Source organism: Panthera onca, chromosome X (assembly GCF_046562875.1).
Source record: "Panthera onca isolate mPanOnc1 chromosome X, mPanOnc1 haplotype 2, whole genome shotgun sequence".
Lineage (NCBI taxonomy): Eukaryota > Metazoa > Chordata > Mammalia > Carnivora > Felidae > Panthera > Panthera onca.
Window position 1 is genome coordinate 101,463,055 of NC_138357.1, and position 20,260 is coordinate 101,483,314.

The window sequence follows — 20,260 nt, forward strand, 5'->3', positions numbered from 1 at the left end:
AAAGAGACAGAGAGAGAGGGAGACGCAGAATCCGAAGCAGGCTCCATGCTTTGAGCTGTCAGCACAGAGCCCGATGTGGGGCTTGAACTCACTGCAAACTTACAGACTGCAAGATCATGACCTGAGCCGAAGTCAGACGCTTAACTGACTGAGCCACCCAAGCACCCCACAACCTGCAGTTTTTAACAAGCTCATCCAGTCGGTTCTGATATATACTAAAGTCTGAGAAACAGAGGCTTGAGTACTGAATGCCTAGTTTCAGGAGCTGGTTTTCTTCCACTAAATCATACTGCCTGCTAGCTGTATAGAAATGAGGAGGAAAAGAAATGAATCAAAATCACAGAGAGGTCTGTAGTCAGTAACCTCAAGAGCCCACATTTTGCGATCTGTTTTTGAAAAGAGGATGGGTACTTATTCCCATGAAATCAGAAGGAAGCAGGAAAGAGAACATAATGGAACGCCGTGTGCCCTGAAGTCCCAGAGGGCAGGGTTCTATAACCACTTCAGCAATTATATATGACTTTAAAAAGAAACTAGGCGAATGAGAAACTGAATTAAATCAAGACTGATACTGATAAGACAAGTATGATGAACATTTGAGGGAGACAGGGAGACACATCTGATGGTGAGGTCATAGCCACCATGAAGAGAAGTTAAGAGTTTACAGGAATGGGATGAGGCTTTGGAGTCTCCCTGTTGCCTCTCTTGCCCACCTTCATAAATTTTCACAATAACCAGAGAGATCTTTTTCAAATTCAAATTAGATCATAGCCTTCCTCTACTTAAAACTCATCAAAGTCTGTTGCATTTGGAATAACATCTATACTGTGGGTTACTCCTTATCCCTCCTTGGCCACTAACTGTTTTAGTTCTCTTCTCCCTGTTTCACCTGGTGCATGCTGTTCCCTCTATCTGTAAATCTATTCCCACCTCCCTTCTTCAAGTGTCTGACTGTGTCTCATCTTTCAGACTTACCTCATATGTTGCCTCCTCAGAAGGGGCTTCTTATCTATGTCAGTCGCCCTGAAATTATCTTTTATGCAACTCTGTTCTCATCTTAGTGTTTGAAATCTTATAATCCTTATTTACTTACTTACTTACCAACATATTTACTTAACTTACTTACTTGTTTCTTGTTCATCTGCCTGAGGAGACAGTAAGCTTCAGAAATCGTTGTTCACTCAAACCTCATGTTATGCCTCTCTTATTGTAGATAATAAACATTTGTTGAATTTGAAAGTGGGATAAGAGGGTTGAAGAATAGTAATCTCTGGTCAGAGGGAGTAATTCACTATAATTCATGGGGCGGAATAATTCAAAGTGGATGAGGAGGCATGAACTAGCTATGTGGATGGATGCAAAGTGATGTTCAAAGCCATGATAACATAGCAGGTCAAAGAACTTTGAAGTGAAGGCATTGATTGTTATGATGTTCAACAATATGTTGGTCATGATGACATGTCGGCCTCTAAGTTTCAAGGGGCTTATGTCACATTCAATTACTAGGGGTGACAGGTCCATAGTCATCCTCGGTTGGAGTCTTCTCCTGATACAGTGAATTCATGTTATCGATTTCTGCTGTTGGCCTCTCTGCTAAAGTACTAGCAGAGATGATCGGAATCTGTCAAGCCTTTGGATATCATGTCCATTCCTGTGCCTTTGTCATCTCAATTTAGGGTTGCCTCAAGTGTCAAGGAGCAACCCTTTACTTTCACTTGCTTTCACAGTTTATCCATTGCTGATTCTACTGCACTGGTGCTACTGAGATGGGGTAGGGTGCACTCTCAGTGTCTTCAACCTCCCAGGCCATATCGTAGCAAGCCAGGCATAGATCTTCTCAGCTCTGAGATTACACCCCACATATCTAGGGTCTCTGAGACTTGATCCCAGAGTTGGAATGGATGATATAGTCCCTCCTCAGAAACTCATAATAATGGCTATTGGTCTTATGCACTATAATTCTTTTCAGTCCCATGCTTTTTCCAGCTATTAAACTGTGGGATGAGGCAGACTGTTTCTGTATCATATTCCAGTTTTCCCCAACTCTTATTTATGGCATAGATAACATGTCATTGGTACTCAATATATTGATGATTTTTCAATGCACACCTTTGATCTGTTCCATAGATTTCAGACGCTTACTTAGAAACACAGTATTTAAGCCTTAGTATCTTTTCCTTTGCATCTTTATGGTGACAGACTGATGTTCAGGTAAGTACCCATACATAGTTTCCAAAAACAGAGGGAACCACCAGCGAATATACCAAAATATTTACCTGCTACATGATCTTAAATATGAGGGATGTCTTAGTCCATTCAGGCTGCTATAACAAAATGCCAGAGACATGGTGGCATACAAATTACATTTATTTCTCACAGTTCTGATGCCTGGATATCCAAGATCCAGGTGTTAGCATGGTCAGATTGTGGTCAGTTTCTTCTTGGGGTTGGAGGCTGCCAACTTCCTGTTGTAGTCTCACACAGTGGAAGGAGCTAGGGAGCTCTCTGGGGCCTCTTTGATAAGAGTACTAATTTCATTCATGAAGGCTCTACCCTCATGATGTAAGCACCTCCCAAAGACCCCACCTCCTAATACCATCACAGTGGTCACTGAGATTCCAGTGTATGTAGTTTGGGAGCAGACAGTCAAACCATAACAAGGGATAAAAGGAGGCAAGCCTTCAACCGGTTATGATTGCAGGCAAATGAAAATCAAGAGTAAATTCTATGTAAGAAGAGTCTGTGATGGAGTAACTGAGACAGAGGGCATAAAGGCAACTGTTCAAAATGTTTTAAGGTTTTAGAGGACATTGAAGAAAGAGTTAGGAAGTAGACTGATAGTGAGAAAGAGAGGAGAAATGGATCAAGATAAAAAATAAAATATGCAAAAAGACTGCAGATTAGGGAAGAGTGGTTCTGTCCAGGGCTGGGATTGAAGCTTACAGCAAGGAAGCAGGGCAAGGATATTTTGGTAAGTATAGTGTGTGGTTTGAAGCATCTTCTAAACATCAAATAGGCAAACAAACAAACAAAAACCATTGGGGATAAACTTCATTGTCGATTCGATTTTTTTGGTTCCGATTGGCAATTTTTTTTCAACGTGGTGCCAAAAACTGTTAGGAGAGTTTCATCTGAGGTGTGTATGTGCTGTTGACCTGTTGTGCCATTTGTTAATGCCTGTAGGTTTTGTAAACGAGTTGGTGTTGTGTTTCCATATCACTTTGTTTTGTTTTTCATTTTATTATTGGTATGTGTTGCCTGTTATATGTCAGTTGAGCAAGTATTCTTGAAACTTTATGGCTGTTACTTTTCTTCAGCCAGTTCAGGATCATGCATAAAAATACAAGAGGATTATAGCACTTTACCACTTTACCGTGGCTGTTTTTGCCGTATTAAGTCTAGTTGGTTTTTAAAGATTAATTTGTAGTCAGATTGGTTTTAGTCACTACAGAATACACTAACGAATGCAATGTCCACTTTAATGATCATGTGTATTTTTAAGCGTCTCTAAGGAGTTGTTAAGATTGGGCTATGAGAAGGTTGTTGCTAGTAATTGAAGTGTTAATTATATGGGATGATGCCTGTTTTGTGAACTAAAGGAGATACAAATATTTAGGAATCTGTATTATTTTTCACACACGCATTAATGAATCAATTCCTTTTGACCTATTTCCTCATGGATGGCCCACACAATTACATTTGGGATAAAATAGGAAATGGACAGGTAGATAAACATAAATATCAAGGAATAGGCTTTTGATAATTTGCTTCTAAATCCTTGTTCCCAAAACAGTCATACCATGCTGAGTGTATTCCATAAAATGAGGAAGTCAGGATAATTCCTAGTGCTACACGATGGTAAATACCCAGAGAGTTAACTATGCTTTGCAAATTGCAAAATTGGCCATATTTGAAAAACCATCTTTTTCCTCCTCCTTTGATTTAGATACAGGCACATTTTAGCTTCTAGCCCTGATAGCGCAGGCTAGGATAAACAAGACTGTGGGCCCTTAATGGGACCATAGTTGGGAGGATGCCAGCACAGGAAAGTCTGTTTTTAATAGAATATAGCATGCAGCCTTCTCTATGATGCTTTTTCTTCCAAAATAAGTTCTTAAAGATTTTTTAAAAATTATGCAGGGAAATGTTTATCATGGGAGGTTCAATAAAACCAACAAACAAAAAATGATAGAGTTGGGTAGGGATGAAGCTATAGCCTATAGAGTCAGAGAGAATGGATTTGAACCTGAGTTTAAATTCCTGGGTGAGTTTACTTGAGACTTCTGAGTCTTCATTTTCTCATGTCTAAAAAGGTAGAAACAATATCTTCCTCGCTAATTGCTCCTAATATCAGACGGAATAAGTGTGACACTGTTCATAAAATTCCTAGAACATCTCAGTTTAATTAAGAAACACTCCAAAATGGCACTTGAGTTGATAAAGGAGGAGAACATGGTGTCAAGGAGGAGGAGGCAAAAAGGAATAGAAAGACTAGTAATATAAGATAATTCCAGTTTGAAAATAATGCGTTTATGTATAAACAGAAAAAAAGTCTGTGCAAAAATATACCATTATGTTGATGCTGGTTGAGTGGTGAGATTATACTGTGTTAGTTTCTTTGTGTTATTTTTCTGTATATCATTTTTTCCATAAAGTACATTTACTGGTTTTAAAATCAGAAGAAACCATTTTTAAAACCAAGAAGTTAAAATGAATATATTTTCCATTTTAAATTTAACTTCACATTCCTGTTTAAACCTTCATCTCAGGTCTTACAGGCTGAGATCAATAAATCATTGCTAATGCATTCCCTGTAATATTTAAATACAAAAGGCCAAGAGTTGGTCATTCGACCAGGTAAGTGAGTACCAGCCTTTTAAAAAGTTGTTGGGGCACCTCATTTTAGCTCAGTTCATGATCTCATGGTTCACGGGTTCAAGACCTGCACTGAGCTCTGCAGTTACAGTATAAAGCCTGCTTGGGATTCTCTCTCATTGCCTCTCTCTTTGCCCCTCTCCTGCACTTATGATCTCTCTCTCTCTCTCTCTCTCTCTCTCTCTCTCTCGATAAATACATAAACTTTAAAAAGTTGCTAAGTATTTGGTATTCTTTAAAAAATATCTGGGGGCGCCTGGGTGGCGCAGTCGGTTAAGCGTCCGACTTCAGCCAGGTCACGATCTCGCGGTCCGTGAGTTCGAGCCCCGCGTCAGGCTCTGGGCTGATGGCTCGGAGCCTGGAGCCTGTTTCCGATTCTGTGTCTCCCTCTCTCTCTGCCCCTCCCCCGTTCATGCTCTGTCTCTCTCTGTCCCAAAAATAAATAAAAAACGTTGAAAAAAAAAAAATTAAAAAAAAAAAATATCTGGTGGTTATTATATTTTTAAACCAAAATAATTTCACTTCCCTTTTTGCTCAATAATATTTTTGAAAAGTTGCTATTTTCATGAAATAAAACATTTTCCACAACATTGTTTTAAAATTGGCAAATATTTGGTGTGGCTAGGGGTGAATTACTGAATTAGGCACCTTTTATAGTTAAGTTATGTGATAGTGGAAAAATCCTGGTAAAAACTTCTACTCAAGTAGTTATTAAAGTATTTTTTCATATTTTTTAAGTAAACAGGTGCCTATTAAGATTTTCTAATTAATTTACAAGACAATTTAAAGTTTTTCATGTGAGCTTTGTGAGGAAAAATGTCAAGCCTAAGTACTTCCCTTTGACTGTTGTTCAGCTTAATTTACTTAAAAATGTATTATTCTAGAAACACTAACCAAAGGTGACAGTTTAATTCACAGAGAATTCTTTTTGACTCACTATTTTTGCTTTGAAAATGTCTGAATGATAAACCACTGGAAATTAGAGCTTATAATGAAGGAAATTAGATACACAGGAACATTTTTCTGAAGTGACAACAGAGTAAAAAATCTAGCAAACAGGAGAACAAAAGGTCTACCTTTTCTTTTTTTAAGTAGTCATAAGATCCAAGTGAACCTCAAATGAACATGTTGAGCAAGAAATACAATCTTTGTTGTATTTGTGGTATGTGACTACCACAGAAGAGTTCATTTTATTAAAGGTAGCTTTAGAAATCTTTTAAGGTTGACAGTACTGCATTCTTGATTCCATAAAATTGACAATCAAAAACCACAGAACTTTGTTAATTTTAATTTCATGTTGGAATTGGAGGAGCTGTGTCGAGTACATTGACTATGTTCTTTTCCAGATAACTCATTGAATCTATCTCTAGAAACAGTGATTTTTTGCTCATATTCAATTTCGGCAGTAACAATGCTTCCCAGCTTTAAGTTCTGTTTCACAAAAATTATGAAGCTTCTCTTACAAGTAATTCATAAATAATTTATCCATATTTATATATTAAAGTATAATTTTTCAGACATATTTCTCCTTTGTAGAAACAAACGTTTATGTACAGACATGTATCAGTTAGCTAATGCTAATGCTGTGTAACAACTACTTTTAAACTCAGTAGGTTAAAACACCTAGTTCTTCAGCTGTTGGGATTATTCACGTGTCTCTAGTTAGCCATCAGTTGATCAGATGTCTTTGCTGATCTTGGCTGAGCTCTCCCACATGTCTGGCTGTCAACCAGCCAAAATGACGTCATCTGGGATTACTTGGAAACTTGGCTCTGAATCACATGTCTCATCTTCCAGCTCTCTAGCTCAGTCATGTTCTTTTGGTGAAGGTAGAGACATGAACAAGGGAGCAAAAGTGTTCGAGCCCTTGTGAGGCCTGCCTCTAGAAGTAGACCACTATCATTTCCACTGCATCCAATTGGCCAAAGTAAGACAATGGCCAACCCTGCTTCCAGAGGCAAGTTAGAGCAGTTGCTCCTGAACAACACAACTCTCTCGCCAAGTATTATTTCCACACCAGAATAGTTCTCTCAGATTTTTGCAACTGCAGAATTAGGTTGTAAACGATGCCAATATTGGTCTTTCCTAAACAATATTAAGTACCTTAAAACATCAATGTAAATATTAGTGTGGAAAATATGGTAAAAACTTCAAAATTAGATGCCATGCTGTAAAGAATTAATACAAAAGACCATTGGACATTTGCCCAAGCTCCTTTGGGTGGCAAACCAAGTTCCCTCTGCTGTGGGTTCTCACACATCTCCCATCCCATCATCTGCCATCCCTCCATGTGCCCTGTGCTCCAAGAACTGATTTATCCCAGTTTCTTGAATATTTGATGCAGTTTAATTTATTTGATCCTTAGCATCTGAAGTGCCTCTCTGCTTGGCGTTCTCTTCCTCTTTCCACATCTACCTGTTGATTTCCTATCTAACTTTGTAAATTTCAATTCAAGGACTTGTGCTTCTGTTACTCTATCAAACAAAGATGACATCTCTCCTTATTTGTGCTGACACCATATTTATAATACCTCTATTGACAGGGTTATAACACAATGCTATAATTATATTTGCTTAGATGCAAACCTTCTTCCTGACCATGGGCAAAGCTTGGAAAACAATGTCAGTATCTTGTTTTTTTTTAAATCTTTTTATCTTCCCAATTATTCCCAGCACCTGGAACAGTATAAAGTATTTGAATAGTATCTATTTAATTTAGTTGAATAATTTCACTACCCTCCTCCTTTGATATGTTAGGAAAATAAGCAAACTACCAAATAACTTATTCAAGTTCACACAGTTGGAAAAAGAACTGCAATTAAATAAAGGCCTATTTGGCTTCAGATGCAATATTCTTTTTTTGTTTTTGTTTTTGTTTTTTTTCAATATATGAGATTTATTGTCAAATTGGTTTCCATACAACACCCAGTGCTCATCCCAAAAGGTGCCCTCCTCAATACCCATCACCCACCCTCCCCTCCCTCCCACCCCCCATCAACCCTCAGTTTGTTCTCAGTTTTTAAGAGTCTCTTATGCTTTGGCTCTCTCCCACTCTAACCTCTTTTTTTTTTTTTTTCCTTCCTCTCCCCCATGGGTTTCTGTTAAGTTTCTCAGGATCCACATAAGAGTGAAAACATAAGGTATCTGTCTTTCTCTGTATGGCTTATTTCACTTAGCATCACACTCTCCAGTTCCATCCACGTTGCTACAAAAGGCCATATTTCATTCTTTCTCATTGCCACGTAGTATTCCATTGTGTATATAAACCGATGCAATGTTCTTTAACATGTGACTATATGAATCTCACATGGAAGACTTTGGATAAGTGACTGGCATGTTTGAGTGGATCTCTCAAGAAATAAGTGCACTGATTGCACAGGTAAACTTTTCCTATTTCTTTGATCTCATTTATTTCTCATCAAGGATTACATTTAAGGATTGCTTTAAATATATCTATATTTTGATCTGTAGTCTTTCTAGGTTTTTGGTGTGGGGTATTGCTTTTGTTTTTTAACGGAATTAACATTAAAAAGCCATATCTTCCATATACCTTAGAATAAATTCTTCATTTTAAAAACTTGTTTTGGTCTCTAGAGCAGTATTTACCAGATTTATTGAGGATCTCACTGCTTGGCATATGGGACTCCTGAATGAGTTAATAGAATCCCCCATAAGAGTGATATAACAGTAAAAATTTAGGACATTGAAGAATTTTCCTAATGTGCATATGTAGAATTATCACTGTGTTATTATCCTTCAGTTACTAATTCAACCTAAAATTAAAAGCAATTTTGTTCGTAGGCTATGTAACTGCATCTGACCTTCAGAAACTTCAGGGGAAAGAAAAAGAGTAATTAGTTAAATTATCCCCTACTTTATTGAAAGATTGTGAAAATGAGCAAGTAAAATTTATCTCACACTGACCCTGAATGGCATCATGGTCATAGAAGCCCAGCCCAAATAGCGGTTACAGTGTAGAGAGTGGTTAAGAAATCTGGAGATAGACTGCTTGAATTCGGGTTGGTATCTACCACTTTTTCACTGTGTGGCTTTAGTCAGGTTACTTATGTTCTTTGTGCTTCAGCTTTGTCATCTAGAAAATGGGAATGATTTTAATTGATTGTTGTGGCAGTTAATTAAAATAATCCCTGTACAGTGCACAGAATTGTGACTGACTTAAATTAAGCACTTAATGTGTATTACTCATATCTTTGTAGAACATAGGAGGATGAATCATATGAAATAGCCAATATTAAACCATATTTGACTTCAGAATTGTAAGTTTCATATGAATCAAACTAGTAGAAGGAAATGGAGTTATAGTGGTGACAGAAGCTCTTACTTAAATATTCTGCCCTCTGTGACTTTTGTCCTTTCTGTGGGTCTCCTGTTTTCTTGACTTGGCACTGACTATTGGCAGACCCTCCTCATAGCCATGGAAGAAGAGAGAATGAATCGTCCAAGGCTGACTTCCTAGTGGGTAGGGGCAGGAAATGATTAGGAAGAGGCTGTATCTTGTCATGTAATTGTCCACACAATTGCAATGCAGTACAATTGAGAAATTATAAAAATGCTAATTTTATAAGTAAGTTTTAAACTTATTAATTAAAGGCATCATCAGAAGGTCTCCTCCCACTGGATCTTATCGAGGTTGAATTGTCCTGCGTCCCTCTGTATTTTGCCTGGAGCTAAGTGCCAATAGTTGGCCTTTCTCTAGTGAGCATGTCCATTGTGTTATATAGCATTCTTTTTTTTTTTTTTTTTTTGAAGAATCAGAGTGTTATTTAGATGCTTTGAAATGAAATGCTTCCTCTGGGAAACCTTATCTTGTGCTTTTTCTGTCACAAAAGCTACTGTTGGGATAGAATATAACCAACCCTCCTTTCCATTATTAGCTGTCTCAACCTTAAATCCTATGTTTATGTGATTGAATAGAGAAATCAAATTTAACTTTCAGAATTTTAAGTTTATAGGGCATATTAAAGGGTGGTATAAGAATGAAATCTTGCCATTTGTGACAACATGGATGAACCTAGAGGGTATGATGCTAAGAAGTAAGTCAGACAAAGACAAATACTATATCATTTCACTTACATGTGGAATCCAAAAAACAAACGCAAACAAACAAACAGACTCCTAAGTACAGAGAATAGACGGGTAGTTGCCAGAGGGGAGGTGGATGGAGGGAATGGACAAAATAGATGAAGGGGATTCAGAGGTACAAAAGTTATAAAATAAATAAGTTAGATGAAAAATATGGCATAGGGAATATAGTCAATACTCTTTTAATAATGTTGTATGGTAACAAATGGTGACTACACTTATTGTGGTGGGTAGTATGGTAATGTATAGAATTGTTGAATCAATATGTTATACACCTGAAACAAATGTAACATTGTATGGCAATTAAACTTCAATAAGAAATTAAAAAAAAATTAAAGGCAAAATAAGATCATGAACTACAATCATGGTTTGTAATGTTACCATATATTTAAAAATAACTATTTTTACATTAAATTTATGTCTAGAAATGTAAGACAGAAAATTACTTACCGTGATGATACTACTTTTTCTTTCGAAAAGCCTGGTAATTGAATTAGCACTGACCTATTTAATTTACAGATGAGAAAACTCAGGCCTAGTTTAAGAATTCAGTTTCATTACACACCATGTTAAAGACAGACCTGATCAGACAACAAACTATGCTAACTTTCGGTTAAGCACACTTTACTTTTGGGTTTCTAATAGACCATTTACAGATAATGACTTGATTTTCATTAACTATTGTTGGGGCTCCTGTAGAAAGTTCTAATGTGAAATCTGGTTGAATCTTTTCTCGTGTACTTAATAGTATAGTATGCATATTAGATCCTAGTGATTATGTTTTATAAAGACTTCCTGCCAAATAGCATTTTATATCTGGAGAGATTGTAAATCTATTATATTACCAAACTTAGCTCTTAAACACTTCTTAGCTCCAAGGAATAACTTGGATTTTTCTTGATTATCTTTGTATCCCAGATTTTAGTGCTTGATTATCTCTGTATCTCAGATTTTAGTGCTTTACCTGGTATATAGAAGTCTTTAAAAGTATTTGATGTTAAGGAATAACGAATAATATATATTAATTTTCAACTGTCAATTCCCACAGAACATTCCAGGACTTTGATACCCTTTTTGTAGAATAGGAAATGTCTCAGCGATACATTTGACTCTTCCATATGACCTTACCAATGATAGAAATATAGGAGACTTGGGGAGGAACACTTGGGTTTTTATTTATTTTCTGACATGGGCGTCCCTGGCATTGATCCCTTGGGTCACAGAAAGTTTGTTTTCCTGTCTGGGGTGTTGTATGTCTGTGGTTTCTTCCTCTAGGTCCACTCTTTGCCTTTTTCTTCCCTGTGAGGCTGACCTCTGTGGACCATATCAGCAGACTTTCTTGTCCTCTGGCTTCCAGTTGGATTTGACTAATGGGAGCATTTACAGGAGGTCCTAGAGAGAGGAAAGAAAGACCAGGGCATTTATTAACTCCAGGGTGGCTGCATTCATTTGCCTGCTGTCCAAGCTCCTGTCAGGTGACTCTGTTAGCTCTCTCTTTGTTGAGGGACCAGTAACCACTCTTTCTTTTCAATCCTGAGTCTAGGAGTGATAATAGCCATTCTCTACTACCAGTTATGGTGGTTTCTTTATTCCCTGCCTTCATCTTTGTAAATTGTCCCTTATTAAACTCTCTTCAAGTTACCAAAATCCTGCTAGGACCCTGTGACCCATAAAGCAAAGTTCTATTCTTCACCTTCAGGTGATGGCATTTAACAGGAAGGAGGAAACAGAGAATGTTATTAGAGATTATTAATCATTTTCTGTGCCAGGCCACATGTTGGACACCTTGTAATTATGAACCATTTAATCCCCATACTAATACTTTGAAGTTGATGCCTTCTGTTACTTTGAGGCAAAATTTATAAGGAGAATTATGGAAAATATGGATTATTTGGCTTAAGAATTTTGGAACAAATTCATGATAGCTGACACTTATTGAGTATGTCTTATAAACAAAGCACTGTTCTAAGTGCATTTAAATCTTCACAGGATTACCATAAGTTAGGTAACAGTATTTCTTCATTGTGTAGATCAAAAGGTAAGGCACAGAAAGCTTAAGTTATTTGCTCAATATCACGCAACTGGAGATATGGCAGGACTGGGGATTTGAACCAAGACCTTCTAGGTATGAAGCAAACACTTTCTTTTGACATTATCATACCTTCCTTTTGTTTCGTAAAACAAATTTCATCAGTGCACCTTTTTTCTTTTTTTTTTAATTTCCAAATTCCCTCTGCCTCAACCTGGTATCTTTCAGTCATTAGTCTCCTAAAATGAAACACTAAACCAACATTGTTTTTCTGTTTTTAAGAGACTCCTTTCAATGCAAGACTAATCTGTGGTACTAAAAGTCAATATAGTGGTCATTATTGAAGGGGCTACTACACAGAAGGGGGTGTGAGGAAGCTCTGAGGATGCTGGTTGTATTTTATTTCTCCATATAGGTGGTGATAATATGAATGTGTTCAGTTCATAAAAGCCAATTGAGCTAACTCTTAAGGTATGTGCATTTTCCTATATGTATATTACACCTCGATAAAATTCTCTTATAAAATACTTTTTGTAATTCATACTTAAAAAAACAATCATTTATGAAAACAACCTATTTAGACTATAATGGGTTGTAATAATTTTATGGGAGGCGATCAGCATCATCCACCAATAGATTTTGAATTATTTTCACCCTTCTTTTTGGTGTTCCCAGTGTTTTTGGTATTTCCAGTATCTAACGATTTGTAATCACAGAGAAGTATCTTGACTTTCTGACCAACAGAGATGTCCAGAGGCTGACCTTTCTGTAAGCAGAAGGCCATGCTAAATAACTCCTGTGCTCTTTACCTCTCATTGGAATATTATATTGATCCCTGTGTATTTTTAGGTTAAGGGATTGATAACAACTGTGAAGAATCAGAAGTTATTTAAATATTTTCACAAATCCATTTCTGTCCCTTTCAATTTTTTTTCACTTTGATTTTTTGTCACTTTGTTTATCCCACTTGCTAATCAACCTATCTGATTTTTTTTCTTTTGAACCTTGTCTGTGCATCTGTATTTCTATATATCATACTGACAATGATCAGGAAGCATTATTATCTCATTTTATAGCCCTTTCATCTTTTTATTTGGGTTCGCAAGGAAGAAGACAATATGTAAGTGAATGCAGTAAACTGCTGAGTAATATCAAAAGTTCACCTTTTAACTAAAATACTAGTCACGAAAGGGATTGAAGACAGAGAGCCGCAGGGTCATATGGCCCAAAGAGAGTTTAATGTTTTGTGTGCTTTACAAAATAATTTTCATATACTTGAAAGCCATTACAGATAGGGAATTTTAAAGAAATATTACTGTTTTCATGACATAAATGTCACTTGCAACAAAAAGACATAGTAGATGTAGAAGATGAAAAGGGAGGTAAACAAAAGATTTAATGAAAGGTAACCCCAAGAACAAAAAGAGAGAGACAGGGAGGGAGGGAGGGAGGGAGAAGGAGAGAGAGAGAGAGAGAGAAAGGGCTTGAAGCCTCTGAGTGCCTTCCACATTTACCAGTATTAGTAATAGAATATGGAGTGACATCTTCTATCCTTGACTTTCACTCTTACAAGGGTACCAAACTAAGAAAATCGGAGTACACTGTAAGTGAGCTCTACATTTTCTAGTAGACTCAATAATGTACCAGCATTGTATTTAATCTGGAATTTGGCCAGACAGAGAGAAGTCAAGGAATAATTGAACAAAACAAAACAAAAAATCCTATATTTATTGAGTGCCTACTATCTGCCCAGTCTGTATACCACAGCACACTGTTCCATTTAAGCCTCAGAAGAGTGCTCTGAAGTGGTATTATTTCAATCTCCGTTTAAACAGAAGACCATGGGGGAGGGGAAGGAGAAAAAAAAAGGTTAGAGAGGGAGGGAACCAAAACATAAGAGACTCTTAAAAACTGAGAACAAACTGAGGGTTGATGGGGAGTGGGAAGGAGGGAGGGTGGATGAGGGGTATGGAGGAGGGCCCCTGTTGGCAGGAGCACTGGGTGTTGTATGGAAACCAATCTGACAATGCATTTCATATTAAAAAATAATAACTAAAATAAAATATTATTGCAAAAAAAGAGAGTATATTGTGCTTCAGAAAGGCTAAGTCACTTGCCTGAGACAGCAAAGCTAGTGAATAGAGGACTTGAGTTTAAAAGTCAGCTATTTCTGCATCTCAAAACTGTGCTACTTTTACTATATCATAGCTATAATGTTATGGAATGAGGATTTGAATCTAGGAAAGAAATGAAAACCATCCAACAGAGATGAGATGTTTTGCTTTCCCCGGGGTCTTTATACCACAGGAAGAGTAAGACTGAGCACCTGAAGATCTGTGACGTTACAGGATACATACTGTACATTTCATTGAGCATCACTTTAATTAGACCTAGAAGAGGAAATGTCACTCGTAAGTGCTTGAAAATACTTTTAAAACAAACATTAATTCAGAGAAGAAGGCAAAATCTCCATGAATTCTTAACAGAAAACATATGTGTTTATAGACATTTTGAACCTGCTGTCACTGCCTAATTTATACTGCCAGACCTGGGGTAAATTCATTCCATCTCATCTGCTAGAAGGATGCTTTGATGGAACATTCTGAGAAGCACTCTATTAGAGAATGTGGATATAACAAATAGAAATTGGATTTCAATTATGATACTTTAGTATATCGTTTATCGTATGAGTTATGAAATTATGTATGATAGCTGGAGCTTTTTCTCTGTCACCTCATTGCTTTTGAGGTGCCCCAAATAGATGTGCCCGGAGGCCTCTGATTAGCCTACAGTCCTTCACTTCCTCTCCATTTGTTTGCTTCCAGTTTAAAAGAAAGAATTATAAAATACCTTGGCCTGTATGTATGAGCTTGGAACAAAGCAAGATCCCATTTGCCTTGTTTTGACCTCTGTCTGGACTCCTTGTCCCCAAAGCATAAGCTTTATAGTCTTTGTGTTGTGGATGTTAGATGATCCTTACGGCCTTGGGGTTTATGCTTTACTTTGTGCCTGAATACTTACCTGATTTCCTGTTCCTGCCCTTCTTGAGTAAACATCCTGCCACCCACATCCTTCCTGGTTTGACAGACTTTGTTATCTATCATCTATCTATCTATCTATCTATCTATCTATCTACCTACCTACCTACCTATCTTTCTATCTATTTATCTATCTATCTATCTGTCATCTGTCTGTCTATATATCTATCCAGATACATATTTTTTAACAAGAGCAAGTATCTTTGTCAGGTAAGTATATATTTTTTTTCTTCAAAACTTGACACATTTCAGTGTGCAATATTCTTTTTGTCGATAAGTTTGGAAGCAACTCACTTCTGAAATGCATCTGTAAAGTTTTGCTCCTGGATGGAACAAAAGAAAAGAAAACAAAACAAAACAGCCAACAGCATTTTCGAGGCATCGTAGAGCTTCAACCAATTTGAAAGCATGCATTCATTTTCTTTTACTTATTAGTAGAAAGCTTTCCTTAAAGTTTCATAAAAATGGCATGTTGTTTTGAGATTTACTTGCACATAATGTGTAGTCAAGGTGTTTTTAAAAATTTCAGCACATTCGTATTTTTATGTTGTCTTCTTTTCCCCTGAAATTCTTAATCAGAACTATTAGAGGAGAATTTACAAATAATAGCTTGCAGTTATCTTTGTCAAAGCATCTCTGTGGCTCGATTTTCAAGGGTGGCCATGGGACTGGCAGCCTTTTTGTGGGGGATCTGTGTTCTCATTAGGTGAAACACCAAGGCATTGACAGGATTTGTCATTGACATGGCTACCATGCAGTAGGGAGAGCTTGAATCCTATGTCTTTAATCTTGGAAACCTCAGGGATGCCCTTTGCCTGGAAACTAAGGCTGCTCTTTGTTTTTCTTGACCTGTGTGAAATGTCAGGTTTGCATGCAATCGAGGAAGGCTTGAGACAAACCCACTCACATGGAAAGTAATGTTAGACGCATCGCCTGACATTTGTGAGGAAGTATTTCATGGTCCCCATACTATGGGCGTTCCCACAGTTATATGTTCCTGGGTCCCTTTTACTGATTCTGTGTAGTATTACCTTTTGGGAATATTTGTTTTCCCTGCTGGACTCAAAGTTCTATAAGGGCTGGGGTCATGTCTGGCTGATTTACTAGTGTATGCCCCTGCATCTAGCTCAGGTTTATTGGTGCTCAGTAAACATCTGCCACTGATAAATTAGGGCTTTGTAGAGAAACTGACTGATGAAAGAGATGTGAATGATTTCATAGGAAGGGATTTTAGGCTTTCAACCAGAAAAAGAAAATATTTGAGAGCATGACAGAAAAATAAAATATTTGAAAGATAATCAGATGGAAGGAGGATAAGGCCTAGAAAGCAGAGTATGATAAACTAAGAAGAACAAGCCTCTCAGGAGTTAGATGGATCCAGACAGAATTTTGGCTTTACTGTCTTGTAGTTTTTGTGACAAAGGGCCACATGTTCAATCTCTTTGTCTTGTCTCTAAGATGAGTATTTTAGTGCCAGCCCACAGCTATATCACAAAGATTTGAAGATCCACTCATTTAGTGAATTGTTTTTCATGAGCAGTTGCTACAAAAATTCCAGATACTATGAGTGGTTATTCTTTTTCCTTCAGTATAATTCCCAGGTAAAGAACTGAGGAAAATAGATGCAAAGGTGTCACAGGGCCATTTCAACTCAGTTAAAAGCAGATATTTCTAACATATGAGCCATGCAAGATGAAAATGGATCATTCTGAGATAGTTTCCAAAGTGTATATTCAGAGAGAGCACGTTCTAGGTGCAGGATGGTGGGCCCTCTATGATAGAGGTATACCAAACAGTTAAATTTTAAGCACCTGCCCAGGGCAAATTGTATGTGGTCTGTTTCTTTGTGTGTTTACCTCTCTCTCCTTCATAGAACCAGCTTTTAAAAAGTTGAGTTAATTAGACCAGTTAGGCTACAGATAATCCAACTCACCTTATTAAAAAAAAAAAACAATTTAAATAGATTTGACCTAATGATGATATATTGCTTTTTTGTTTTTTACTTGTAGGTTCTCTTTTCATCTTTCACCCTTGGCAGATTAAGAATTAGATACATTACATATTCTTTTTTTTAATGTTTATTTATTTTTGAGAGAGAGACAGAGCATGAGTCGGGGAGGGACAGAGAGAGAGAGAGAGAGAGAGAAAAGGAGACACAGAATCTGGAGCAGGCCCGAGGCTCTGAGCTGTCAGCACAGAGCCTGATGCGGGGCTCGAGCCCATGAACCACGAGATCATGACTTGAGCCAAAGTCAGATGCTCAAGCGAATGAGCCCCCCAGGTACCCTGTTACATGGCATATTCTTAACCACAGCTTTCAATTTTAAAAGGCATAATCATGGAAATGGATCACTGGAAGAGTGCTTGGTTTAATTGGGTATATTTCATGTTTCAGTTTGGGAAGCAGCACATAGAGAACCTCTTCAGTGACCTACAGGATGGGAGACGCCTCCTAGATCTTCTGGAAGGCCTGACAGGGCAAAAACTGGTATGTGAATTATTTCTAAGAAAGTTCACATTAACCTTAGGGGAATTTACTAAGAAAAAAGAAATGATCTCAGTGTAGTTTTACTCGATCTAGTAAAATGCACTAATTTAATAATTACCGATTTAACTAGTAGTAGAGGACCTATTCCTGAATAAAACAATATTCGATATTACTTTTATTTTGGCATACTCTATCCTATATAGAACTAGCAGGTGACATTTTTCAGTAATGTAACTTATGTTAATTAATAGATATTACTTGCTCATAATATTGGGTATCTTTGTTATTGAACGTCTTTTTATAAGGCTTTTATTCATAATGATCTTTTAAGTTTCAGTTCATTTTTTTATTGTGACAAGAACATTTAACTTGAGATATGGAAAATGAAGAGTTGCAAGATGAGTAAATTCCAGAGAACTGCTATCCAACACTGTGCCAATGGTTAATAATACCGATCTTCCTTGACTTACCATGGGGTTATGTCCCTACTAATCCATCCTGAACTGGAAATACAATTTGAAAATACATTGAATATACCTAACCTACTGAACTTCATACTTTAGCCTAGCCTACCTTAAACATGCTCAGAACACTTATATTAGCATACAGTTGGGGAAAATCATTTACCACGAAGCCTATATTATAATAAAGTGTTGACTGTCTCATGGAATGTAATGCTGTATGGAAAGCGGAAAACAGAGTGGTTGTACGAACATTGGTTGTTTACCCTTATGATTGATTGCATGGCTGACTGGGAGCTGTGGTTCACTGCCCCTGCCCAGTGTCACCAGAGTAGCATACTGGGTTATCACTAGCCTGGGAAAAGATCCAAAATCAAAATGTGAAGCACATTTTTTGCTGAATGCCTCTCACTTTTGCACCATCATAAAGTCATGAAATCCTGAATTGAACTATCATGTTGGGGACCATCTGTAGATTTACTGTGTGTTTACAAATTTCTTAAGATGTGTATTTCATTTTAGAAGTAAATATGGTAGGCATCATAATGGCAGAATTTCTGAAACTCCACAACTGGATAAATGATTTAATCCACATACTGTAATGTACTGTGCAAATGTCAGTTTCGAAATTATAGGATCAGATGGTATTTGGGGGATTGGGAGTGAGGGTTATAGAACCAAGGATTATTGAGGTTTTGAGCTTCAGTGATGAAGACAGTTAAGGTAATGTCGACAAAAATAGTTTGTCTTAATCCTATTTGGCATTATATAATCCTTATAGGCTCAAGTCTCTTTTATACGTTCCTTAAAAGTGTGGAAATCAACTCACTTATCTACCTTACTAATAAACCCTTATTGCAATGTTGTTTCTCTTCCTGGTCATGCTGTAATCCCCAGCTGGGCTGCAGAATGAAGAGATGGTAACCAAAATAGATTTTTTTTTTTTTGAAGAAAAAAAAAACTGTCATTTTTTCTTGAGGAGAGGTTGATTCATGCTAAGAAAGTCCTATGACAAGGACAATTAACCCAGAGCCCTTAAGTGTATTATATTAACGCCTCACAGCCTGTGTTCATTTAAAATACTCAAACTTAGAAGTAAAATGTATAAATTGTTTCATTTCTAGTAGATTGTCCCTCTCTGCTGGGCAGTAAACATTGTTTCATTTTGTTTTCAGCCAAAAGAAAAAGGATCCACAAGAGTTCATGCCCTGAACAATGTCAACAAGGCACTGCGCGTCTTGCAGAAAAATAATGTAAGTGGAGACCTGGACAGAGTTTGGATACCATGAGACAACATAGTTAATGTTTGAGTGAGGGCTTTGGCCCCAAATGCAGGGAGAGCTTCTCAAGTTCTCTTACAAATCACAGTAGTGGGTTATAACGAGTATGCGTTCTGGTTCATGTGCATCTGCTGGTGGCTAATGTGACTCAGCAAGTAAATGTACCGAGTCACAGAGGGCAGGGAAGGGTGTGACTCAGACCCGATAGGGCACTGTGTGTTGTGTTCAGATTTTACTTGATGCAGCTATATCTGAAGGACGTATTCACTCTTTTGGTGAACCTCAGTTTCTTAGAGTAGTGTTCTGTGAAGCAAATGGCTTTTACTAGGCTGAGTATTATTTTTTATGTATTCAAGTTTGCTTGAGTTAAGGCAACATTTATTAGATACCACACCCACGTATGAAAGTTCACTCTTTCAACTTACAGAACTGCAAATTTGTTTTCTCTTGCTAGGTTTGATTTAGTTTAACTGGATGAACATGCATGTGTGGCATTAGAAGGTCAACAGTTATACCTAAACAAGTATGTAGATGAGAGGAGAGTAACCTTGAGATTCCTCCCTTCTACCATGATATTAGAGGCAGCCCCTCCTTTCTTAGCAACTTCCTGCAATCTTTCTCATCGACCAATATGTTTACCAGGTCCTTAGTAGCTTCCTAATTACATTACATCTCTATTTCAAGAATAAATTCAAATAAATTGCTCACATACTCTAAAAATAACCATCGTCAGTGATAGATTAGTTGTGATGTATACTCCCCCAAAAGTTATTCAGTTCATCTGGTACAGAGAGGGCATCACATGGAAAATGTTAGTGAAGGCTGTGTAGCATTTGGTTGATTTTATGAATTTACAGTTATTGTCATACTTAATCTATGGAAATTGCCTTATAAAATCATTATAGATTTTTATCATTTTCTGAAGTGACTAACTGTATATTTTCAAATTTTGTGCAGGCATAATAAGACACTCTATAAAACATTTGC

General features: G+C 37.1%; 1 protein-coding gene across 10 annotated transcripts in view; it reads left to right on the forward strand.

Moving 5' to 3' along the window:
* Positions 1 to 20,260, forward strand: part of DMD (dystrophin) — a 2,113,538-nt gene that overhangs the window by 450,587 nt on the left and 1,642,691 nt on the right. For all 10 annotated transcript variants that reach the window (XM_081792827.1, XM_081792829.1, XM_081792824.1 and 7 more), the window contains exons 3-4: positions 17,440 to 17,532; positions 19,169 to 19,246. In XM_081792827.1, coding sequence (XP_081648953.1) covers positions 17,440 to 17,532; positions 19,169 to 19,246 — 171 coding nt within the window. The remainder of the gene's footprint in view (positions 1 to 17,439; positions 17,533 to 19,168; positions 19,247 to 20,260) is intronic.